General features: G+C 42.7%; 1 protein-coding gene across 2 annotated transcripts in view; it reads left to right on the forward strand.

Moving 5' to 3' along the window:
* The window catches only part of ENTPD3 (ectonucleoside triphosphate diphosphohydrolase 3), a 53,777-nt gene that overhangs the window by 12,839 nt on the left and 14,464 nt on the right, over nt 1-26,474 (forward strand). For both annotated transcript variants that reach the window (XM_072853892.1, XM_072853894.1), the window contains exons 2-5: nt 16,660-16,826; nt 17,355-17,405; nt 20,716-20,836; nt 26,170-26,287. In XM_072853892.1, coding sequence (XP_072709993.1) covers nt 20,717-20,836; nt 26,170-26,287 — 238 coding nt within the window. In that variant the 5' untranslated portion in view covers nt 16,660-16,826; nt 17,355-17,405; nt 20,716. The remainder of the gene's footprint in view (nt 1-16,659; nt 16,827-17,354; nt 17,406-20,715; nt 20,837-26,169; nt 26,288-26,474) is intronic.

Below are 26,474 nucleotides of genomic sequence, written 5' to 3' on the forward strand. Positions count from 1 at the left end.
TCTGATAGCCAGCTGGTGCCCCACTCAGGTGCATTAGGAAAGGAGAGTGAGGAATTTCTGAATGGCTGAACACATTGTGTTTTGCAGTGTTAGGGACAAGGCCCTGGAAGTCAGGAGCACAACTGCACTAAGGTTTTCTAGGTCCAGCTACTCTTACATATAGCTAGGCAAGAGGAGTGCATTGCATGAAGTCCAGGAACATAAGAATATAGGTGAGTTAGAATGCAGATCTGCAGAGTGTAACGGAGGTAGCTAGAGCTGCTCTGAATTAAAAAACCCCACCAGCTGATGAGGGTCATTAATGTAAAGGTCAGAAAGTTGTATGTAGAAGCAGAGTGGACTTTAGCAAAATGTTAAGAAAAATGAGTAGAATGAAGAATGAAATCAAGTCAAGGATGATTTAATCCAAGAGAACTGTGTGTGATATGCTGCTTGTTGGTATCTGCTGTTGAGTATTGGCCATGATTCACGGTGTCTTGACTTACTGCTAAGTATGTGCCACTTCTGGGGCTGCGTAAAAGAACTTCATCCAAGACTGCACTCCATGCCGTATGGGTCTTCTAGCGAGCTGATTTCTTTCTCTTGCAGAAACCTTCATTGTGGTCATGTAGCCGTTCATATTACATTATAAATGGTTACATATCCAAGCTCTGCTTAATGATGCTTCTGACTCTTACCATTTGTCCTTTTCAAGTGAGTAGACATAAAGGAGGAAGAAAGCCCTCAAGTCATACCACATTGCACGGACTGTACATGTCATTCACACTTACACCTTATATATCATAAGGTCAAGAGCTTTCTTTGCCTTGGGAGGGCTTCCTGGCAGGGAGATCAAAAGAGACTTTCCTCTGAATCACAGTAACTATGGGGTGGCCATTGCTAGCAGAAGGCCACCGGCTTTCTACCAACGTTACAGCTTGGGCCTCTGAGCCTGTAAGGAGTTTAGTGGGTGGTTATCAACCTGTTCAGCTCTAACTGCAAAACATTGCTCAACAATCAGGAAAGCATCAGGGTGCCATTGCACCATCTTCTGCTATAGCTTAATGCTGATTCTGCAATGGTATGGTTTGGCCATTTGTGATAAAAGTCTAAGCAAAAGTTTAATGAAACCAAGTAGTTATTATAACTAACTTGTGGGCCAGTAAGGGAAGAATGAATGACTTCAAAAAAACAGAGAGCGTGTAAAAGTAACGCTAAGTGGACACCAAACCAAGGAGGAACAGATGCCTCTGCCCACACACATATTGAGCACATACTTCCCAACAAAAAACTTGGGACACGGGTGACTGATTTTAAACCTTCCCCTTTAAGACTGGCACCGTTGACCTTAGGACCCAGGAGGGCATGGAAAGGGTGAGCATTAACAACAGGGAAAGGACTGAATACCAGAAAGTCTGTGCATAACAATTTTAACTAGAGAATGAATAGGAGTGAGCAATAATTGCATAGCTTGGACTGTATGTGTTAGCATTATTGTAACTGTATTAATAATATGTCTAGCCAGTATAGCGAAGATTCAAGCCTATCTGCCATGCATGGCATCTAGCGCAACACTGTCTTATAAGCCCTACTCCGGTTACACAGATGAGGAGACTCAATGCACACAGGAATATATATATCTATATGAAGAATATACATATATAAAAATATGTGTGAATGTGTGTGTATGCATATATATGTGTGAGATATATATGAGCTATTCTCTCATATTTCCAAGAACAGAGATTGCGTGGAGATCAAAGGGACTATGGAGAATTAAAGGCAACAGAGCAATGAATTCCCTCATCCCTTCCACCCCAAACTATGTAGCATTGACACACAGGGAATATGCTCTCAAGAGTGGCTTGCCTTGCCTCCCTCCATGACACACAGGTGTTGAGAGTTGCCTTGTCTCAATACCAAGTCAAATAGGCACAGCCACCCAGACCTGGTCAGTCTGGGTGAAGGAAGGAGGAATAGGCATCTTCTCTTCCCAGGTTCTTCCCAGGAATAGGCAATCTTCTCTTCTCTGGATGAATTGTTAGAAGCTCCTTTTACTATGCTGGATTATTTAAAACCTGTTCAATTTTGCAGTAGGTTCCCTGGGATTAATAATTGCAAGCGCTTCTGTAGTGAGCATAACAAAATTTGAGAGATGTCATTGCTGCCTTGTTGGATATTGATTTCTGTCCGATGAGGAAGCATTTTAACTGGGTTACAAAGTGTTCTTCTCTAAGATGCTTAAAATAGGACCGAGGAACCATTATGATGGTAAACTAATCAGCTGGACATCAAATTCAGAGATGATCCTGAAATTGCTTAGACATCGATTCTTTGTTATCTTTTCCTGTGGAGCATATTGCTCAATTCTGTTACCATCGAACTGGTGTCAGAAGGAAGTTTCAGTGAGCAGCAGTAATACAGAAAACTTAGAATTTTTTTTTCTACAGAAGATTTTGGTCTTTTCAGTATTTTAACAGTAGGGGTGTGCGATCAGAGAAATTGCAGCTTTTGTATATTTTTACTGCTTCTCAATGGAACAATGTTAGTACTTACGATTACTGAGCAAGTCAGGCATGAGAGAATGGATGTTGCAAGTAAATCATGATCCTACTCGCAAAATTTGTAAAAAAAGACATCAAATCAAAAGACATCAAATCAAAAGACATCAAATCAAAAGACATCAGGCAGTTGATCTCCCCCCTGAAAGTCCCATTGAACCTGTCCATGCACAAAGAGGGCAAAATTGGGACCCTTCTTTCCCCTTTTAACTTCATTCCTATTTTAGTACTTTTGAGAGCCTAGGATGAGAGGAATAATCCACAGTATGCACATTGTGGGCCTTAGCCAAACCCCATAGAAATCAATTGGAAAATATCTTTCTTGGGAGGTGGACTAAGCTTGGTATTAATCAGAAGCTGCCAAACCTTAAGTAGTTGTCTCTGTGCTAATGCAACATTGTCTCCCATCACAGCCCCTGTTCTGATTTAAATCTCCTTCTTCTTCCTGGAAGGGGTAGGTTTGTTTTATATTTTAAAGTTTCGCTGGCATGAGGTTAGCAGAGGCTCCCAAGAGCTTGTGGGAAAATGTTCTGGGATGCTTTTTGTATCTGAATATGGTCTCATGCTAAGAGAAGGTTGCAGCACTGATATGAGCACACAAATACTGTTGAGACATTGCAAAAATAAACATAAGCAAAGAGGGCCAATCCACTGATCCACCATTCTTTGCTAGACCTGAACATTACTGCTGTGCTCTGACAGTTCAGCAGGCAGCGGGGAGCTCTCCAGAGGTCCAAGGAGCACACAAGGTTCTAGGTGGAACACACGACTGATGCAAGGGAAAATTGCCTCTTTCCTGGAGGGGTGCAGGATTTCTCAAAATCAATCTGTGATCCATGTGGGGGCAGATCCTGTGCTGGTATGAAGGAGCTGAGAGCTCTGTTGCTTAATATCAATTGAGAATTTTGCCTACAAGTCCAATGCAGAATTTATTTCCAGGAGGCATTGCTAGGAGCTCCATGATAGCTAATGGCTGCAATTCTCTATTAAGCCCTCACATTGCAAGGAGAGTTATTTCTTTTTTTTCTTCATTCTGTCTTCTAGTTGTGTTTTCTAACTTTTCCTCTTTGCCATCTGTAGCTTCCTTTGCCCTGCTTTTCCAGCAGGTTAAAAAAAGGGATCTTTAAACAGGATCAGTTCCTCTGTTGTGCTAGTTGACCACTGCAAAGTAGGATCTGCTTCCTTTTTCAAGCTTTTGCATATATTATTCCCAGTCTTCTTAGTACCTGCTGACATATGTCATGGGCAGTGCTCCCTCAGTTTGTTTTCCTGACTGCAGTGAGAACGCAAGTTAAATCCCCATAAGTGAACTGGCACACTGGAGGACCTCCCTGCCGAGCACCAGACAGATGGATGTGTAGACAGATATATGCTGACTGGGATCTAAAAAGCACAGGGACTGAGAACTAGAGTGGGGAAAAAAGCATGGGTGCTTCTCTTTTCCCATGTTCTGCAAGTAAGTGGGAAATATAGAGAGATGCACACGAAGCAGGACTGGTCATACCCTCCCTTAAAATTCTGCTTGAAAGTCAATGATGGTTTCCCTGTGTTTCTCAGTATTAGTGCATCTGAGAGCACGTTTAACCAGCGGAATTAGAGTCCACCAGTGATTCAGTGCAAGACGTGGCAGATCTTTCATGTTGGGAGCCTATCAAGGAAATACTTTTTTTTAAATTGACCCCAACACCTTAGTCTAAATGACATTCTAAAACCAGCAAGGAAACTACTTGGAAAGAAGCAAAATCTTTGTGTTCCTTAGCTTGGCTCACTGTCCTACCTGTGTTTGCTCTTTCCACCTCTTGCCTTGAATGCATTAACCTTTTTTCTCCCCCCATTTCAATCCCCAGCCTAGCAAGTCATAATGTAGGCAGTGTTGTGGATAGCTTGGCTGTATTTTAAGCACAGGAAGAGCTGGGGTTGCCATTTTAAAACTCTTATTCTGCTTTCCAAAGACTATGAAATAACTGGTTTCCCGGGTGTTCACAGAGGCACAGCTCTGTCCTGGCCGCATGTAGTCTTCTACTGAAGATCCAGATGTAAAACTAATGCATTCACAAAGAGCCTCTGGGAATAAATGCTTACAAGGCAAGTATTTGTTAGGAGGCAAAATCTTATTCACTTATTTAAAAACAGGTGTTTTTTCCTCTTTGCTCAGACTATGTTATCTTGCTTTTCAGGGTGGAACTAGCTGGCAAAACCAGTCTAACCCAAGAGCCTAGACCACAGGCCCTGGGAAGGAAATGAGGTTTTGCTATCCCTGTTTCCTTACCACCTGTATCCAGGGAGAACATGCTGTGGTGCCAACCTTTACTGTCCTTTCTCAGTCAGTGGTTAAGGGTAGAACTCCAGACCTAGCAGAGAATATAGATATCTGCCACGCATTTGTCTCCTGGTGAAGTGTGCAGCCAGCAGTTAGTCCCCATGGCTTTCTAGATTGTGCATGGAGGCAGAGAAGTGCCTCCAAACAGGATTCACGACACCGTCCTCAGAAATGTCAGCCACAGATAACGGAGGAGAAAATACTGAGGAGTAAGGCTTAATTCCTCTTTGTCTCTGGGAGGGAAGAGCCTTACTTGGTGTCACAGAGAAGCACCTTGTTCCACTCAGGATGAGTGGCTTGTCCTTCTTTCCTACAAGTGGGTGTCATGGTCCTTTTTGGGAACTGGCAGAGGAAAATCACCCTTTGAAGCTAAGCAGATGGCAGGTGTTTTATCCTTTTTGCCAATAGTAAGCTCTGTTAAAAGCTCTCTTTCATGACATGAGAGACCCAGATCTAGTTCATGCCTCCTCCAGTGGGGATTCACATACACATTTTCCATTTCCCACAACAATGTTGGGACCAACAGGCAATAAATTCTTGTGAGGGAAGGGCTGGCGGCGTATTTTCGGTCTCTCCTGTTGAACTGAGCCCATTTTTGCATTTTCACCATTGTGTCTGTGGACTGATTTAATGTCATTTGGTGCTGAAATAAGCTGAAATGGGTATTTTTGTTTTGGAATGAAAATTTTGATCAAAAATACCCATTCTGTTGCCAAATTTTCATCTTCTAGCAGCAGACTGATTTTAAAAAACAATTTTTGGTGGGGAGGTTTTTAAAAGTCTCTGCAGAAAGTGGATTCCTAGTCAATAACTAAATTTTCAAATTATGGAGTCCCAGTGTGTATTTATGTTATGAGTGAAGTGATGAATCCATGAGACTCTTCCTTTGTGTCTCATTTCCAGCCTTAGAAGGAGAGAATGTATCTTGAAGCAACCTTAACTATCACTAAAGGAAAACAGTTACATGAATTTGTTGCATGAACTAATCAGTTCACATTGTTAGCTTCACTGTATGAAAAAATTCTGCAAAGAATGAGTGAATTTTAATTTTGTCTGTGAAGGTTAACTTTGTAAAAGTTATGACTATGGAATTCAATTCAAGTCGGTGGAGTTGAGCCAATAGAGAATTTGACCTCAAAAGAATAAATATCTCTCATGGTCTCAATAGACCAGTTTGTTAGTGGGCTGTCAGTTCCTAGAAGTCAACTGCATTTACTCTGGCAAACAGGAATAACTGTAAACAACTCTAGCAGAAGCTTTAAAAAATATTATTTTCTTTCATGCCTGGCTTTTCTGTTTCATCGTGGGGCGAATGTACCCAGCTCTGCATTAGGCAAAATTGCCCTTCTGACTTGGAAAGTGTATTGGGATGTCTCCAGGTAAAAGGGATGAGATGGGTATTACTTGGAAGAGGAGGGAAAAGGGACGAAATAACTGAGTGCAACAAATCTGCTGTGTATTTTCTGTTGTTTTTACCTTAGAAATATGAGGTGCTTAATGAAAGCTGCTTCTCATAATACCGTGTTTCCATCTTCTTGGCAGCAGTACAGAGGTCATATGTTCACACAGAACAATTCTTTGGTGACCTCTCTGATGTGCTGAGCACAAACACGCTTTTCTTTGCCCTGGGCATGCTGTACTTCTTCTATTCCCACTTGTTTCTTCAATAAACATACATATTGTGTCAGCTATAGAAAACTGCCACTGGCCTCATTTCTGAAAGCTGCCTCTGTGTCTATCTCAATATATCTCACTGAGGAGCCTGGCAATTCAGGAGAGCACTTTTCATTTGAGTGGTCCCTTAATTTCCATTCTATCACCTTTGGGATTAGTGGCAGGAATGTGGACAACCCCTGCGGGCAGACATGACAGCAGTAGGTGTAATGTTTGTTAATTTTTGACCCCTCCCAGGTGACAGCAGCAAGCCCCTTTTTTGAAAGAGACCAGGATGGAATCATTGTGGGTTTGCTTGAATGTTTGAACTTTCCCTCTCTATTTTTTTGGTTTGTAATTAGGGTGAGGTGGCGCTAACCGTTACTTCTCCTGCTGGATTATTCTTATGAATGTACGCAGGAATGGATGCAATTTCCTCCTAAGGTTAGGTTGTTCTAAAAGTCTGTGCAGAGTCATGCAAATGTATATACATTAATGCAAAAGCAAATCTGTTTCTCAGAGTGTATAGGTGGGTCTTTAACTCTTGTTGGTTGTTAAATTCTGACCCTGAAAGCCCCTAATTCACATCGTTTTCTCATGTGTTTGATCGTCCAAAAGTCTTGCAAAGTTATACCTAATGCGTATTAAAAGTCTGCTAGAAACATGAAGGAGCGGCCAGAGGGACCTGCAGGAGGTGGCCCATGGGTCACATATCAGGTCAAAGGCAAGTGTTGACAGTCAGACTCCTAAAAAGATGGGAAGTTTCAAATTCACATCTGGGTCAGAAAGCTCTGCCAAGGTCTGGCTATAAAAGTGATACATGTAAATAAGCTGATTACGAGACAGTTTAGTAGTGAGGAAATTCAGCTTGTGCAGGGAGCCAGCAAAAAGCCTCTGTACCCCTTCATGCTCCCATTAAGCTCTTCTTTTGACTGCTGTATGCACCCCGTGAAAAGGCATTTCACCCACAGCAAAGACCATATATACACACTGAGATTTTTGTCTGTGATGCTGTCAGAGTCCAATATTCTCTGAGCAGGCTCCTTCAGATACTCCACAAGGAAGGTTTAATGTTTAATATCAAATTGACTTCTTCGATATATTTGGCTTTACACAGGATTTTGATTTAGAAGAGTGATAGTAGCAATGTACTGAAGGCACAACACAAGCATGGTATCGCAATAGTAATACACAGTGGAATCACAATGCAAACGTGATTCCCAGTCTCTGCATGCTCCACTGTCACCGTGGTGGGTGTCCCCAGCCGCCCAGCCTGTTTGGTGCTGCACTTTGCTGCGCGCACAGCCTGGCCTTCAGGCCCGTGTTGTGCTGCACAAATCCCTTGGCCGCAGGATAGACTTTGCAGTTGATTGTAGTGGAGGAGCCTGCAGGCAGCTCCCTCTTGGCATGGGTGATTAGGCCTCCTGCATGTCCATGCCATTATCTAGGTGTGCAGCAGCAAGTTCCCACGTGAACATCCTTTCTGTTTGGCAGTGGAAATGATGAACAGAGTTGTTTCTTGTAAGAAAATCCTATAGTAGCTCCAATGACTGAAATGGGGGAATATCTCCTCTACAGAAGGTGTCTGCCGAACATGCTGCGCGTGGGTCGGGGTCCCATTTGATGCTACACCACTTGCAGTTCCCACCAGCTAATGGAACATAAGATTATCTATACCATTCTCTCCTTACAGGGTTAGCTATAATAAATAGCATTTTAAATGATACCTTAACAGAGTCCTTGTGCCTTTTTTACTGTTATCATAATGGACCTGCACCTCCTGGTGCAAAGCAGGATGAAACGCTGCGTGCCTGCAAATTTAATAATTGTTATTATTACCATTATTGCTGCACGGGCTTTTCTAGTCCTGTTTGGGCTTACACATGCAGACTTAGGAATTTGAAGCAGTAACATTAGAGCATTTCATGTTTTCATTTTTCATCATTATACTAAAACTAATAACTTAATCATAAGCAGTAGGCAAGCATAAATATACCCTAAGAAACCCCCAACAGTTATAACACTGGATAAATATACCTCAGTTTATAAAAGAATTAAGCATGTCTCAGAGAATTTTAAAAAGAGATTTTTGGACAAGGTTTCTCTGTGCAAGTCTGGAACTTACTAAGGGAGCCAAGCCAATTAAACCAGACTGCTTCTGGCATTCAAGCTGCTGTTGAACTTTTAAGAAACAGACAGGCACCTTGTAGACTTGCCTGCTGCACATGCATGTGCTCAAAAAGCCATCAAACACATTCAGGGGCAAAGAGGTCCATCAGGGGCTATTAAAGCGGATACAACATCTGGCTCAAGAAGTCTCTAAGGCCAGAGATGGCAGCAGCTGAGAGGGTATTTCAGAGGAATTACCCGTGTGTGGTAGCCCAGTCCTGACAGTCTTCTCACAGACATCTGCTCCTACTGGTGTTTAGAGACAAGACACATCCACCTTCTGTCTGATCCAGTACGTCTGTTAGTTCTTTTGTATTAGTCTTGGGAAAGCAGGGTTGAATTACTGAGGTGAAGAAAGAGTAGCAAACTGAAAAATACAATATTAAAGTATGCATAGGCATATTCCCAAAATACAGTTAACCTTGCTCAGCAGGTAGAAGTCAAAGTGAAAATGCCTATCTGGCAGCCTCTCACATTTAAAACTTTGCATATACAGGTTTATGTAAAAAGCTGTATATATACGGTACAAGATGAAGCTAATTTGTTCTTGGCAAGTGAAATAGCTTGGAAACCATAGATACGTGATTGTTTTTATGTGGGTGATAATTGTTTGCACTGATGTGAAGCGACACCAGGGAGGTCAGCTTTTGTGCTCATGGATCTTAATCAAAGTCAGCTGGACTATGAGCATGTGCGGCTTCACAGAGCCCTGTTTCACGTTTATGATGATTAATCTCTTTTGTCACAGTTCTGCCCTGTACCCTGGCCAAATGAGGGCTCCGCTGTTCTTGGCACCATGCCTCTTCCACTTCAGAGATAATCCCTTCCTCAGAGAGCTCACAGGACAGACCATGACTGGGGGGAGATCGGAGGACAGTGTCTGTCATCACAGAGCAGCTGACTAGGGTTTAGACCCAATGCATTGAATCCCGGTCCATTATCCAGTGCTGCCAAAGTTTGTAGACCACCAACCATGGCTTCCATGACTATAATGAACCAATGACTCTTAGGACCTTTAGCTTTTGGTCACCTGGTACTGAGTAGTCATCCAAAAACTTTTGAAATCAGGCATTCAGTAGAAAAGTTAGGTTCATGGCACATTTTTGTTTCCTTCCACCTCTCCTTAATACTCCATATTCTCATATCTCTTATTTCCCCAGGAAATAAGTATTCTGCCATCCATCTTCTCCCTACTAATATCTGCTTTACTCCAAAGAATTATCTTTGCTTTCAGCAACAGTCTACCAGGTACCTAGCTGCTTAAAATCCAAGCAATTGTTCTAAACTTGTCTCTGGCTTTGAAGTCTGCTGCTGCTATTTCAGGCCAGAAGGTTTGGAGGGCTCAAAGCTTGTCTACTTTTTCCAACTACACCATCTTTATACAAGGTCTAGTACGAGATACTGCCTCCATCTACAGACTTGTCCTTCCCATGTCCTTAGACCATCACAGCTGCAAGGGCACTCATATCTTCATACTTACTCAGGATACAACAAAAAATATTTATTCTCACCATCCTGAGGTACAACACATCCCGTTTGTCTCTCTTCATATGTCCACAGTAGATTGGCACACATATGCTTTTTTACAGAGACAATTTTTTTGTCCTGATTTTATTTAAAGGAATCTGCCACCACTGGTAGATGGACACATTTTTGAGAGAGGCCTTATATGTGTGAGTCATTTGAGGAGGAAAACCATTTCACCAGAACAGCATGACCATTGGAAAGAGCTGAAGAAGACTGAGCGAGGAGGAAAGCAAGACAGGCAAGAAGGAGCAGGATGACTGTCATGCTGAGAGGCCAAAAGGTGGATTTGGCTTTGGAGGACAAAAGGTGGGACAGGATACTGTTAGGCCTGACCTGGGGAGAGAGAGGAAGAAACTAATATCTAGGCAGACTGACACCAGCTTTCAAAGTGTTCATATGAAATTATCACCCTTCTTGTTTTGTGCTTATACTGCTGACTTGGCCAAGCAAATAACTGCAGTGTTTGTGTTTGAGAGAGACAGCACTCTTGGCTGGTCCATACATCTGCTGCCTTTCATGTGTCTGGCTTTACTGCGCATGTACAACTAATCCTGTGGTTGATGGGGCCTATTGCTTAGGTCTGACAGAACAGGATCCAGCTGCAGGCAGGATCTCTGTCGCTTAGATTTTGTATTGTCTTTGGCACTCATACTTACACCCAGCACTGACTCAAGGCACAAACCTGCCTGACTTAAGCCAGGGGGTTCATAAATGCATCAGCCAATGCTAAAACGGTGTGTGTGATATGCTCTTATGCAGGTCATAAATATTCAGGGCACCAAAATGGAGACAAAAGGAATGAACAAAAGGAAAAATCACCAGATATACCAAAACTGGATGCATTTTTCACATCAGGTGTATTATTTACCATTACTATTGTGAACTGGAGAGATGGTACTGTACTTATGACTGAAAAGGTGAATAAAGATAATGAAACACAGTGAAGATTGTAGGAACATCCCAATCAACGTGCACCTCACGCCCTCCAACAGACCCAGCTTTGCACTCCAGTTAGCAAGAAGTTCTCTTCCCCCATACTGGATAAGAGCTTTTCAATCTGTCAGAATCAAAACTGTGACCTTAGTAAGTCTCTCTATATTTATTCAGTTGGTGAGCAAACAAGCTATTTAGTGCAGGCTGTTTTCAAGCAGGAACTACATAAGGGTGAGTCTGCAAATTAGAAATGGTTGTTATGATCACTATTGCAGGGATCATTCTACTCCTTTGTGTGCTGGTTGTTTTCTCCCACAGGTTTCTTGTTCTGTACGACTTTAATGGCTATAATTGCATTTCTGAGCCTATGAATGATCCCAAACAATTGCAGTTTAATGTTAGTGCATAGAAAGCGACAAAAAGAACTTGTTACATTGACTCAGAGTAAGTGAAGCAATGCAGCAGTGAATAACAATACTGGCAGGTGGACTTGGCAAGAGTTGTAGTAGAACTTCATTCATCCACAGATCTTGTACTCAAGGAGGTAACTTGACCTGCATGGAATTGCAATGGAAAGGATTTTATCTAGGAATTTTAGAGTTACTCAGCCAATTTGATCCATTCCTGGAAGAGCACAAAAAGGTGATAGAAATGTTACTACAAGTAATTCTTCATACTTCTTTGAAAACATAGGGGATTAATCCCTTCTCCTGAACTAGCGATTTGTCAGCAATTACTTCTGAACCATGAAAAGTGAACATTATTCATTTAGAGTTGTCAGCCTCACAAAAATATTCCATGTTGAGCAGTTTTTCACATAGCAATTTTTAAAGGATTAAGTCTCAAGGAGTAGTTTCTGGAATTTATCCCCATTCACTGGAGATGGTGTATTTCTCTGAGTATAACAGTGACTTTCTTGTAAGAGTATGGTATTTCTTTATCAGATTGCTGTGGTCAGTGCTATGACAATGGAATGTGTATGTCAAGACATAACATATGTTTGCAGGCACGGCTAAAAAAATTGAACGAGTTTGCTGTAAAGCTCTGTGAGCTTGACTTGCAGCTTGAGGGCAGGGAGCAAGGAGGATGGGAGCAGTCACTGTTACTCCTGGCAAGCTCCTCTCCTTCCAGCAGCGTAGCATGGCTGGCCCACACCCTCTCCTGCTGCAGCAGCTAGTTTGGCTTTCTAAAACTCGGGCATAGCAAAATAGACAAAGGGCTGTCTTTTTCTGCTGTCTTAGCAATCTGCTGCCCTAATTCCGTGCTTATTTTGCTGGTGCCTACAACTTGTCGTGGCTCATAACCATGTGATCAAGGCTGTCCCTGAGGGGTTTTAAGTCATTAAAGCAGCTCTTGATTCTTTGGACAAAAAACGCAAGGTATAAATCTTTACGTCTCGGGAAGGGAAATAAATAGGTTAGAAGTATTTTGGTTCAGCTTCTTATTTGTTTCAAGACCTCACAAGAAGAAGATGTGGACCAGAAAACTGTTATTATCACAGAGTCATATGTATGAGCCAGAAGATTCAGAAAGTGAATCTAAGACACATCATTAGCTTTAGTGCTGCAGTAAAGGAATAAAAACATAAACCAGCAAGTAGCTGTCTAAGGTACTTTGAAGAAGCCATCACTGAAACTCTGAAAGAGAAAAAGCAATGTCTCTATCCAGCCATTATTCAAAACAAAGAGGGACAAACTGAATTTCTTATGTCATAGCTGTGAATTTGCTTTATGGTTTATTTTGTCAACGATGATAGAAAACTGTAGGGCAGCAGATGCTTTTAAAGATTATTAAAAATTAGTTTTGCAACTGTGTAAAAGAAACAAAAAACTGCATTCTTGATCTCTGAGGAGAATCACATCTGACATTCTTCAAAATGTAGATTTCAGATGTGGTTTGTGACTTCCTTGCTTGAAAACCTAGGGAGCTATCTTCCTAAATTTGGCAATTAACAAGGTATGCTGCTATAATCATAGAATCATAGAATCATTTAGGTTGGAAAAGACCCTTAAGATTATCAGGTCCAACCATTAACCTAGCACTGGCAAGTCCACCACTAAACTATGTCCCTAAGTGCCACATCTACATGTCTTTTAAATACCTCCAGGGATGGTGACTCAACCGCTTCCCTGGGCGGCCGCTTCCAATGCTTGACAACCCTTTTGGTGAAGAAATTGTTCCTAATAACCAATCTAAACCTCCCCTGGTGCAACTTGAGGCCATTTCCTCTTGTCCTATTGCTTGTTACTTGGGAGAAGAGACCGACCCCCACCTCTCTACAACCTCCTTTCAGGTAGTTGTAGAGAGCGATAAGGTCTCCCCTCAGCCTCCTTTTCTCCAGGCTAAACAACCCCAGTTCCCTCAGCTGCTCCTGATAGGACTTGTGCTCTAGACCCTTCACCAGCTTCGTTGCTCTTCTTTGAACACATAGTATGTAGAATGTTTGCCTGAAACAAATAGAAGAAGTGCTTTTTTAGTTGGAATAAAATGTTGGTCACAAAAATGGCCTAGAAACTGTATTTAATTTAAACGTCCTGACTCCTGCTGGCCCAGAGGGTCCCAAATTCTTTAGACAGCTCTGCCTCCATTGCCAGTTCTCACAGTTGATCCTGAGGTAAGGAGGTGAACATGAAGACAGGAGGTCTTTGGGAGCATAAACCTAGTGAATGAAGTCTTTGTCAACACTGATGAAAAGTCCTGGGAAGAAAGTGTCCAGGAAGATTGATGGAAGTGATGAACTGAGCTAAAGGCCATCACACCCATCTGCTGACATCAACAGAAATGGTGAAAAAGGCAGTGAAAGCTTAGGAGGAATAGGAGAAGTCGTCTGTTTACTGGACCTTGCAAAGAATGCACAGAAACAGGTGACGGATCTTGCTTCTGTGAGCTGGCAAAGTACCATGCGAGAAACCAGACTCATCTTATTGCAGCCACCAGTGTCTTCTGACCTCCATTTTTACATTAACATCTCTCTCCATTTCACCCTATTGCTGTCTCTTCAGAGGATATTTTGAGGCCTCTTAATATTCCAGCATCAAATGCTGTATGAGCATTACACAAGGATGCAGTTCTGTGGTCTCTTGAGACATATAATCATCCATCCCCTCTCCTGATGTTGCTGCTGTCACTCTATACGGAAATGGAGCAGTATCTGCTGTGTATCCTGTGTAAATGTGACACCATAAATGCATTGCAGAAATGTGTCTGTAACAAACACTTTATTCATGTCCATAATATTTTAGTTTCTAGAGATTTGCTATTGATCATAGCAACTGGTATTCATATATGAATCTGCCAATATCATTCATTGTCTTTTAACTCCACATATTCGTGCTCAATGGTAGCAAAAGCAATAAATTTTTCCTTGGGGCTGTCGGCAATCCAGCTCATTTGTCATTTTTAAATGGACACCTGGGGCAGATTCCTTCCAAGCAAAACAAATCAATACAGTTAGTTACACTAAATGCATTCAAACAAGGATACTTGAAGGGAGAGAAGAAAAAGGTACTGCAACAAAGGAGATGATGGAGAGGGGAGGTATGCATGCTAGAGGCTTGGCAAAGGCTGGGAAAGTAGCAGGAAGTTTAATCTATGCCTTGGGAGCGAGGAAGGGATTGAGGATCAGGTGAAGGGAACTATAAAAGGGAGGACAGGGCTGAGGAGGAAACTGATGAAAAGCCAAAGAGGTAGGCTTAGGAAAAAAAGAAGCTAAAGTAGTCGATCTAAGATGGGTCCCCAGGGTTCAAGCAGAGGAACTGATGAAACCAGTTACCATGCCACAGACACTGGGCAGGCCTGGAGGGGAATCTCGTTTCTAGTCCATTTGATTCAGGACCAGTGTTCTGGACTTTGAAGCAGCTGGGGGATTTTATAGCCCGTATCGCTTATGCTGCTATCATGGCTTTAGCATGGCAATAAATGTCTTAAGAAAAGCAGCTCATGCAACAGCCCAGCTCTTGGAAATGGTGCAGAAAGAAAAAGAATCTCTTATGTCTGTTTTTTTAGAAGTAGATGATATAGAAGGTAGGTTTGCTTTCTTTGCAAGCATTACATTTTAGTCACTGGTGGGGGTTAGTTGTAGGACTGGTTGAAGTGGGTGTCGATGTTTTATTTTTTATTTCAAAATGTTTATGTTTGATGGTAGCAAAAAGAATATGCTTTTCTGTGGGGTAAGCAATCCAGCTAACTTGTCATTTTAAATGGACGCCTGAGACAGATTCTGCTGCAGCAGAGCAGACCGATACAGTCAGTTGGACTAAATGCATTAAAACAAATACCCTTGGATGGGAGAAGAAAAAGATGCCACAGGGACAGAAATGATACAGAAAAAAAGAAAGGAGTTACATGCAACAGACAGGGAATCAGGAGGGATGGGAGGCTTTGTTGTCACGTGCTAGAAATAGCTGAACTGATCCACCAACATCATCATTAAACCAGCTTTAATAATGTGTTGTCATCAAAAAGAGGAAATTACCTCCACTCCCAAAATGAGTAGACTATGGAAGGATGCTTATAGATGGCTCACAGGGCTGCAGCTGGTTTCTTGTTCTCCTTTATTAAAAAAACCAAACATACTGTAATTCATCAAGATCATGATGAGAAAACGAATCAAAGAGGTGCATTTAGTTTTTTACATTATGTGACTCTGAATCCTAGAACAATAAGCAAATGGTGGCAAAGTGGTTGAAGTGTCTCACTGTGATTCCAGACCTCAAGTCTCTGGCAAACCCATCCTGCAGGCTGTAAGATGATCCTTGGCTGTAGCTGATCACACAGGTCGGACAGGTGATGGGAGCAGGATCTCTGTGATGTTGCTTTTACGTATGTTTCTGGGTATGTGCTAGCTCCACTGAGCAGTCTAGGTTTGGCAAGAACTCCAGCAAAACTACAAAACAAAGTGGTGCCAGTACGCTTGAACTTGAATGGAAAGGTAGCCCTGAGACTGGAGGGCTACTCATTTCTGAAGGCTGAGAAAAGCCCTCCTGAGAAAGCACTTTTAGAAGAGGCGGGAATATACCGTTCTTTCACCCACAGTGTCATCTCTAGGCAAAACCCTCTTTCTGTCTTTGCTTTGGGAGGGAGCTGAGGAATATTTAGGGACAGCCAGCAACATCCTGCTGTATCAGCTGCAGGCAAAGCCAGATCTGCGTTTCCGGAAAGAGGAGAGCAGCTGGAGGGGGAAAGGAGGGAGACACGGCTGTGTTGCGGGAGTTTTTGCAGGCGCAGGGTTGCTCCCAGCACGACCTGCTCCCCTGCTGGAGCCTGTCCAAGAGCGGCAGTGCATGAGCCGGGCTGACAGGAAGGGACTGCACCCCGGGGCCCCCGTGCCCGGCCCCTCCTCCCCCGGCGGCACCCCTCGCTAGGCACAGCTTCACCACCCCCCCCCCCCGGCTCCCCTCCACATCTCTGGGTGCGGTAACGCTTCAGATGCGTCGACTCGCCGCAGATCTCCTTCCTCCACTTGAACTAATTCGTCTGGATTTTTTACCTGCAAGTTGATTGGTTTTTTTTTTTTAGTCTATTTGGAAATACGGGAGCAGAAGGCGCGCAACCACCGAGTCAGTCTCCACAAATCCCCTCCAGGGCGAGAGGCGCTCGCAACTGCCACCTCCCCACTCCGAGTGTGCACCGTCTCCCTTTTCTCCTCAGCCCGGGACGGAGCGGGGAAGCCGCGGCTTAGGGAGGTAGGTTCGGATGCGGTGCGGGCCGGCAGACCGCGGGATAAAGCAGACCGCGGGCCGGCGGAGGGCTGGGGGATCCCCGGGTGGTGGAGAGCCGGGGCAGGAGCCGGGCTGAGGGGCGGTTTCCCGCCCAACGGCCGTCCTGCTGAGGCGAGGGGGTGGGCGCGCGCCGCCGCGGCCGTTGGTGGGGTGGCCCGCGGGTCTCTGTCTCTCCGCGGCTTTTTTGGGGGAAAACTTCGTGCTTTCTCGCTAATCACAATCGTTGTGTGACGCTTTCTCACCCAGGACGACGGTGAGCTGAGGGAAAGCTCTGAGGTTCAGCCGCTAATTTTGGGTCCGTGTGCTTGTTTTTAATTTCTCCTCCGAAGGAAAGCCTGTGAAACCTCCTCACAGGTTTTTATTGCGGCTTTTAAAATGCGGAGGGTGTTGGGGTGTTGGGGTTTTGGGTTTTTTTTTTAGCACTTGAAAAACATTCACCTGGACACCACTTCTAAAATAAATGCTAATATTTTTGTATCTCTCTGGTTATAGTGTGAAGAAAGATATTTATGGTGCTTGCCCATCCACCCTATGAACAAACAGGTTAGTACCTAAAATAAGTGGGTTTGATGTTTCAAGTAACTTGGGAAAAGGAACTTCAACATATAATATCGTAGAGTCGTTTAGGTTGGAAAATACTTTTAGGATCATCAAGTCCAGCCGTTAAAGTGGGAGCAGCCTTGGGGAGGCCCCCGTGTGACTTGAAGACACAACCTTCTGATCTGGAGTCAGATGTGCTGGAGTTGCGCCATGAGGTGCACTGTCATTCATACAGATGCTTATTTAACCTAGTTAAACTCAAAATGTTAGTGGCATGAAGTTGTTTAGTCCATTTTCCTTTGCAGGCAGGTATTCTTTTTGCTTGAAGTAAAGTGTAGAAAATGATCCTTCCAATATACTCCTGTGGGGCCCAGTGTACTTAATTGGGTGTGGAAAATAAGTATTTATGCTGTTTCTTGCTTCAGGTTGGTGTTGTTTTAATAATGGAATGCAACTGCTTTTAGATACTTAATTAAAATCTTCTTTTATTTGGCTTTTTGCCAACAAGTGCTCAATGTTAGCTAGAGTTACCTACATTACAACTCTGTTTAAACTGTGGCGTGAATTAACTCCTCTCTGGTATCTACAGATTTCAGTGAATGGGCAAGTATGACTGTATTGCCTGGTATGTGTGTGAGACTTAAATGAGTGTAGCTAAAAGTAAATACAGCCCTGTGCTTCTGATCCCGTTATGTGAAATCTTGCAGCGTCTTGCACAATTCAGATAGATAGCAAAGATGTCAACTGTGTGACAACTTCAAGCGGGCATGGAGTGTAAGGTGTCCTTCTGACACAGAGGCTGTTGCTTAAATCAGGATTTACAGATTATTCTCTGATGAAATTGTCCTGATTGCCAATGGGACAAGATTGTATGAGGAATGTCTTAAGAGATGCTCCCTTACCTAATATGCTCCCTGTCAAAAAAGATTTTTGAAAAGAGAAATAATCTCTGATGAAGACAAATCCCAATACCAGGGAACCACATGAGAAATTCAACAAACCAAGATTTCAATTTCCCCTTTGCAAACAGATGCAGCAGGAAATACTCCAGCAGTCATCATGGGTGTTATTAAGTGTTCGTAGTGGTTATTGCTTTGCTCTTTAGTAATGCTTTAGTTTTTCAAAGAGTCATTTGCCCTAAGTGTTTTTTTCTTTGATAATGACTTATTTTTTTCCAGCGCTGAACATCAGTGCTTTGATCCAGGAGTGACTGGTATATATTAGGTTGCAAACAGATAGTTCTCTTTCAGTCACTTTACAATTATAGATAACTGCATGTACAGCTGAAAACTAAAGAAAAAGATTTTTTCTCCCCCTAAAGACAAGTATTTTATCCAGATGGTTATTCACACATGTATAGTTAAAATCTGCTGTCTCTTTTAAAAAATTAATTGATCTGTATAAGATAGTATGCCCTGACATTCTAATTAGTATGCCCTGACATCATCCGCAGGTTACAGTGAGAATTCATCTTAGATGTTAACATATTTTCTAATAGTAAAAATAAGATTTCATTCTATCATTTATGCATTGTGCACATGATGTTTGAATGCCTCAGGATAGTAAAGCAATGGACAGCAGTAAATAAATCATCAATGTGGCTGGTAATTTTCTCTTAAAACTGGCTGATGATTAAGATGATAAAGCTATTACCAAGCCAAGAAAATAAAGTATTGGAAGAGTAGATTGGCAGTAAACAAGGAGCCCATATGGATTTAGAAAAGTGGGTTAATGAGTGTAAAAAATGACATTCTGGAAGTGAGATATGTCAGGCTGAAATGAAGAGTTTCCAAAAGCCAATCTGAGTTAGATTTCACAACAGAAATCAGAAGACAAAGAAGGAAAGCAGCAGCAGTGGGCAAAGCTCAGCATGAAGCTACTCCCAGAACAAAACAAATAACTTGATTCTCTTTTGAATGTGAACATAGATGTTGGACCACGGGTACACAGGATGAAGAACCCATGGGGTTTAGAATATGGACACTGTGTGAAGAAGCATTCGTTTTGACTTCTCTCTCAGGCCTCTGGCTCTGATTGGAGCTAAGGAGAAGACCATGTGTTGCAGCTACAACGGGGCTGACCCAGTGTGCTGTGGCTGTGGACTGTAGACCACCTTTTAGCTCCTGTCCTCAGCACAGACTGGCATGGGCAACTGCTGAAACAGTAGGGCAGCCCTGAACAGCCACTGGTATACTCCACTGTCAGTATGGAAGAATTAGAAGATGGGAGTCAGGATAGATCACTCCAGGCTAACGTGATATTTCTATGCCAAAATAACTGGTTTCTGAAAATGAGAAAAGCAGGGAAGTTCTCCTTTTTGTGTTCCTCTGACACTTCTAAGCTTGCCATCTCCCACCAGCCACCTCTTTCCCCCTCAGTCCCTGTGGAGCATAAGAATTTTTGATACGGGGATTGTCAGTACTCGGAGGTACTGAAAGGCCTTTTGGGGTGAAGAGCTGTCTGGCCAGGGACATGCAAAATAAAGGATGAACAGATATTACAGGAAACCTAAACCACATTTGAATTCTAGAAAACCTTTCCAGAGGATATGAACATATAAACAGCTTTATTGTCAGTATGCAAGTTTCATGTCACCTTTGGGTTTGTCTGACATAACTACGTTAGATTTACTTAGATTTAGTAACTTTCCATTGCACGATCTGTGAGTTAAACTGTGTATTTTATATTTTATGTGTAGTGCAGAGTGATAATAATAGGCTCCGCATTAATATGCACACACACATGCACACAAACATGCTTCATGAACACATCAGCAGTTAGAAGAAAGATGCCTACGTTAATGTTCTTAAAACCTCCTTTGTTTCTTGCTGAAGCAGCCTTTATCTGTTACAGACACTGACCTTGCATCTCTGGCAGAAATATCCAACTGTACTCAGCAGCTGCCAGCATTGTGTCTACATGGCTGTGGTTCTGTCTATGTTGTAGGTGTACATGGGATCGTTGGGTGTGCACTAGCCCCAGCCTGCCCATTGCTCTCGTTTCCTGAGGGAACGAGATGGTGAGCATGCATCTACATGTAGGCACTGTGGGAAAGGAGCAGACTGGCACCTGAGGGTGAAATCTGGCATCATTAGCATGACAATATAGACACACCCCTTCTAGACAATAAAAAGTTAGTGGTAGCAAAACACCAGGCAGTTCCTGAGGAGAACACAGAATTTTCATGTAGTGTAATCTAGTTAACGAAATGAGATTTTATGAGGAGTCTCAACTGATTCAGGGCTTCAGGGGTTAAGGCAGAATCACTGAATCCTTTCATATTCCTTAAGTGTTTCCCTTTTTGTTGTTTCAGGATGCTCACCAGAACCCCAAGTGTTGTTGCCCAAGTGTTCCTTCTTCTAAGCATAGTTCTTCTCATTGCTATTGCAGTGATTCAGATAAATCAGCAACAGATCCTCTCCCCAGGTCTTAAGGTAAGTCTTAGAATACCTAAGGAAGGAGAACAATATTTATTTGTGACTGATATTTAATAATGTTCCTTTCTAAACTGATTTTTATGGGGTGATTCAAATAAGCTTACAGCCATAAATTAATGTTTAATCACATCTTCATCATGGGAAAACTGAAGCTGAGAGAAAAAGAGAATTGGTCAAGATCACAGAGTCAGTGGCAAAGCAGGAAAAGCATTCCTTGATTCCCTGTCTGTGATGCCTATCACACAATGTCTTCTCCAAGACTGAAAGGCCAAACGAGGAGAATATGCCACTGCTTTCTTATTTTTGCCAGAGATTGGAAGTAATTTTAAAATAATTTTGAAGTGGGAAATACCTGGAGTTTAAATTCTGCCCCCAAGCACAGCTAGGAAGTCTATGCTGAAATCTTTGCAAACTGCTCCTGTGTATCAAAAGCATTTGGGCTGTAAGTGTACACTTTATGATTTACGATATGTTAGGACTTGCTGGATATTAACAGAAGCAAAGTAGCTTCATGAGGAGGGGCAGAGCAAACTGGAAAAGACAAACTGGAATACTCTGGAATTCAGGCTTTGCCTTGTGCTGCTGGAGCACGTGTGCAGATTCTTCCATGAGAGATGTACACAACTGAGGACAAAGCTGTCGAAATTAGCCTTCTAGAGAAGCTGTGCAGTCTGGCATTTTGAGTTCTCTGTTTTTTCCCACGATAGCTACAAGCATATAAGCCTTGTCAGATCCTTCTTTGAAGTCCTTTCTACCTTTCCCTCTGTGTATGTATTTAACTGGATAGTTCACATGCTGATAGCGATAGGCTAATGTCTCATGACACTTCATGGGATTATAAACACCTTGGCTTTGTCTGAATCATTTGGTGGTGTATGAGTCAGACAATGAGATAAAACTGTATTCTGATACCAGTTGTATGTGTTTGTGTGGTGTGGGAGGGTGCGTGTGCTGGGATCTGCATGGGGACACAGCGCCTCAAGTTTACTCCCTTTTGTGCCCCAAATCTCTGCTGGCAGCAGCCTTACATCTTGCCAGTTTTCATGCAAGGCAAGACTGGACTGACATGTAGGCTGAAGCCACTATCTAAAAGACAGCCTACATATCACCTGTGTTTGTCATTAATTCAGTTTCACATTCAGAATGACAAAATTGTCTACCTTACTCTTTGAGCAAACATCAGACCCACCTTGACCATCTGGAGCTGGTTTAGGTGGGGATGTCTGCTTCCTGAATCACAACGGCTTCATGGCTGTTTCTGGACAAGACTGGCAGTTCCTCTGCTAGGTGCCTTGGCTTTGGATTTCTTTTTGGGCTGTAAGCCTGCCAATGCAGAAAATCCCAGTTGATATGGAGGACCCTATGTTTGATTCCTGAGACGCTGAGTAGTCCTCAGTGAATGATTAACACTCGCGAGAAGTACACATTCTTCAGGAGCAGATGGAGGACCTCGGTATGCCAGTGTGAAACCCTCCAGTACTTAGTTGATATGATGGAGCCTGGAAATGGCAGTGTCCTGAAGTTAGCAGTTGATTAAAATTAAATATGGCAATAGCATGATGAAAACAGACTTACTCTTTGTAAATGGCCTTCTTCTTCTTCTTCTTCTGGCTCTTCTCCATGAAACCAAAACAGCTACTGAAGGATAACTAGAGTTTGTGTTCTCTGTGGTGTAATAGCTCTTTCCCGGGATGCACGTTGAGAGTGTTCAGGTTCATTCCTTTGCGGCACAAGAGATAAATTATCTTCTACGCCATTGATGTTTTGAAGTGTTGTTGCAAAATTAAATATTTTGGTTCCTTGATGGTTGGGTTATCTGAAGATTGAGCCAGTCATTTGTGAAGGAAGGACCTGCCCACGTGCATGAGGCTGAGGCACTGAAAGAACTCATGACTCATGGGCACACACCATGAAGTCAGAAGAGTGATGAAGAGAGCACAAACATCCTGAGTGACGTAGTTTGTGAAGAAGTCCAGAATTGTAAATGATGCTAGCTCTGAATGTAATGAGCCTTTGTACCGGTCAAAAAAATTTCTGTTTGTCTACTGATGTTTTGTGAGCCCTAAAGAGAAAAAACTCTCCCTTCATTATTGTGTTTCGTTAATTTGCCTCTCCAGGTGCTACAGTTTTTGACATCTAAATTTTGCACATCTCTTTTGGCTCTTAGGAAGTGTTTTGCTTTGTTTGTGGATGTTATACTTGATTAAAAGTAGTTCAAACCTATGTAGCTGAACTGAAGTGCGCTTCTAGCATGGATCCACTGTTGTGGCCTCCATCTTCCCTGTAGCTGGTTTAGCTTGTTAGCTTCTCGTGGCAGTTTTCCAAAGTGATTGGAAGACAGGTGAGCCGTCATAACTGTGCCTGCTTTAAGGGTTTGTGCATCTGTTCATCCTCCTATGGCAATGGTATTCAGGCTGAAAAGGTGGTTAATTGGGGCTTGTTCTTGCTTCCCTATTGGGATTACTACTTTTTGGGATGTACTTGCAAAGCTATTCATATGAATATCCTTTATCTGTTTGGGCCACAACCATACTGGTTGAGTGAACAGCATGAAACTGCCTCTGAAACAGTATAGGTAGTTGTCACTCACACAGGTAGCCGCGTGAGCAAGGGGTACCCTCTTGCAAGGGAAGGACGAACAGTTGATAGGGGAGAGGGTAGTGGTCTCTTTAGTCAGCCCAGCTGCAGCCAAAAAAAAGATGTATGAGTGTACCTTTACAGACACAAAGTCTCGTTTATTGTTACCTTGCTTTTTATTTAGCTTCTGGTAAGTGTGTACAGTAGTCATAGCATCCTGCCAGACCCAAAAAGTGAAGTGGTACATTTACTTCATGCTGTAGGCAGCATGGTCACCTCTGTGTTGGAGGTACATTGGGCAACAGTGAAGGCAAAAATAAGCATTTTCCTTTAAGTCACATCTTTTTTTTCTTTCTTTCGTCTTTCTTCCTTCTACTGGACTAGAAACCAGAACTCTGAAGCTCTTCTGGGTTAATGTTGTCTCCCTGTCTTGTCTGACTAATCTAGTCCATTGGCTAGATGGTGCAGTTCTTGGGTATTAGGGAATCACCAGGCCTTTATCTCTCTCCACTGGTGTTTGAGTAGAGATGATGGAAATTCTCAGTGGGAAAGGTGAAGTAGAGGGGAAAGGAGGGAGAAAAAGTTGTTCTGTTCTTTAATAGCTGCTAGCCCAGGATAAGGATTTGCCTGTGCTCTCAGTCCCACGCAGTGCATTTCAAAGCAGGAAGGCATTGCTTGTCCTTAAAGGGCAGCCAAAGGTGATCTGACTTGCAACTTGGACAGAAATGTAATGTCACTGGAGAATTTTAATTCAACCAGTTTGTCTTAGGCAGCAGGCTGAGACAAGGCATGTAGAATTCTCTCACCCTCTTAAAATGCCGCATCCTCTGTAATTTCTGTTTTTTTAATTAAAGATTAATCTTAGTCCTAACATCTGGCACACTTCTCACTGGTCACCACTTCATGAGGCTGCATGGGCCATTTCACACAGAGTGAACTCACACAAGTTCTGAGGAGCTTCAAGAGTCACCCTGAAATGGGCCCAAAAGTCCTTTTCAAAAATGAGCATCTCTTTTAAAAGAAACAAGGCTGTATAGGAAAAATAGGAGGAGGAAGAAGAAAATAAAATTGACAGTCACGTGTTGGTTCAGGTAAGTGTACCACTACTCTTTGGGATGGAAATCTGTTACTTTCAGGAAGGAGGCTGGGAAATGCAGGGGAGGATGGAAGTAGGTCAAAAAGCCCCACAGTTAGCTGAGGTAAAAATACTTCCATTAACTTCCAGCTCTACTTGGGCATGATAGTTAGCTCTAAAAGTAGCTAAGTTAAATGCTTATGGTTGGCACTTCAAGCTGACCGAGACTAGATTGAATTAATAGCCCTTGAGCAGATTGGCCATTACTGTATTATGTGTCTCCAGAGTGCTCATCTCTATTTCAAGGAGGGGGAATACACTCAAAGGATCTTTGCTAAAGTAGTTACTTGAACGGAGCCTGATGGTGTCGTGATTTGATAGTATCTGTGGAGTCTTTCACCTTTTAGTTGATCAGGGTAAATATCATCTGGATAAATATAAATGAAATTTTCATTATCTAACAGTCCTCTAGGAAACAGACTAGACTGGTATTGCTGGTAGTTCTTTGGGGCCAGGAGTTTGTAGGATTACAGTGGAAGCTGGGAGCTAATGAGGTATGGAAGCTGAATGCTTTGCCACCTGAAGCAGTGATCTTTCTCGGTCAGACTTGACGCTCCCCAGGGAGGCAGTGAGATGAAATTTATCAGCCTGCTGCAGGGGCTCTTACTGCTTTGCAGCCAGATGGAGGCTCTCATTTTTCAGTATTGTCAGGCTCCTGGGAATCTGTCTTTTTTAAAAGAAAAAAAGTTGACAGAGAAATGAACCCTACACTGCGTGATTCCTACCAATTAGATGACTTTGGAAGAGGGAGGCAGCTAAACATACTTTCAGGGATCATAAAGAGAATAAGCAAAATGGCAGTTTTCTTCCCTTCATGCAGTTTGCCTTCCCAGTTGCTACAGTTTGCTGCTGCCATAGAAGTTGGGAAAGGGGGAAAGATGGGTCTGGTGAGCAGTGGAATGAGATGGAGAAACCTGTGCTTTAATCCCACAGAGAGTCCAAGTGACCTGGGGCAAGTCACTTAAATATTTCTCATTTATTTCATAAATAAACATGGGGTAATATTTATTCTCTTTCCCTCTTTGTTGTCTCACACTCTGGCACAGCCTGTTTTCAGTGTCAAACTCGCAGGTGGACTGCCTAAACCACTCAAAGGGAGAGGTTTATGGGGCAATTAGAAAAGAACCAGACTTGTTACATCATTCTCACTGTGGACTATTACGTACTTTACCTCTTTGCTCATAGCTTTATGGATCCCTTGTGTATCCTTGAATCTAAAGCCTGTGCTTAGGTATCAAACCCTTCAGTGTCCAGGGAGTGTAGCTGGGACAATGGGAAATGAACTTGCTGCAAAATCAGGTCCTAACACGGTGTTATGTATGTGTCAGTGTGGATTTTGAACCTGATACTGAAAGGAGATGAGCATTCTCCATCCCCACTGAATTAATTATTGAAGATACGTAGTATGTTCTTTGTTTTGCAGCCACATTAATTCTGTGCTTGGCTGTTGGATTCATGCCTAAGCACCTAACACTAGAATTAATCTCTCTTGTGAGTATACTGTGCATACATTTTCTAAAGTGTTTGATGGTGCAAAGAAATACAGCTGCATATGAGCCTTTAAGCTGTCACTGTTTGCTTCTTTATCTAATGTATTTTTTTTTTCCATACTCCCCAGTATGGAATAGTCCTTGATGCTGGATCCTCTCGGACTACAGTCTATGTCTATGAATGGCCAGCAGAAAAAGAAAACGACACAGGAGTAGTAAGCCAAACCTTCAAGTGCAATGTGAAAGGTGAGCTCAAATGGAAGTTCCTTATTTCTTTCTAGCCTCCAAGAAGAGGCTATTGGGAAGCTTATACTGTTTTTTTCTGCTGTGTTTCCTTTTCAGTGCTGGGGAGCAAGTACTGTTAAGACTGTCTATATCTGTCAGCATCAGTCCTTCTCCTACTGATACAGCAGGGTGCTCTAATCTGCAACGG

Source organism: Ciconia boyciana, chromosome 2 (genome assembly GCF_034638445.1).
Source record: "Ciconia boyciana chromosome 2, ASM3463844v1, whole genome shotgun sequence".
NCBI lineage: Eukaryota > Metazoa > Chordata > Aves > Ciconiiformes > Ciconiidae > Ciconia > Ciconia boyciana.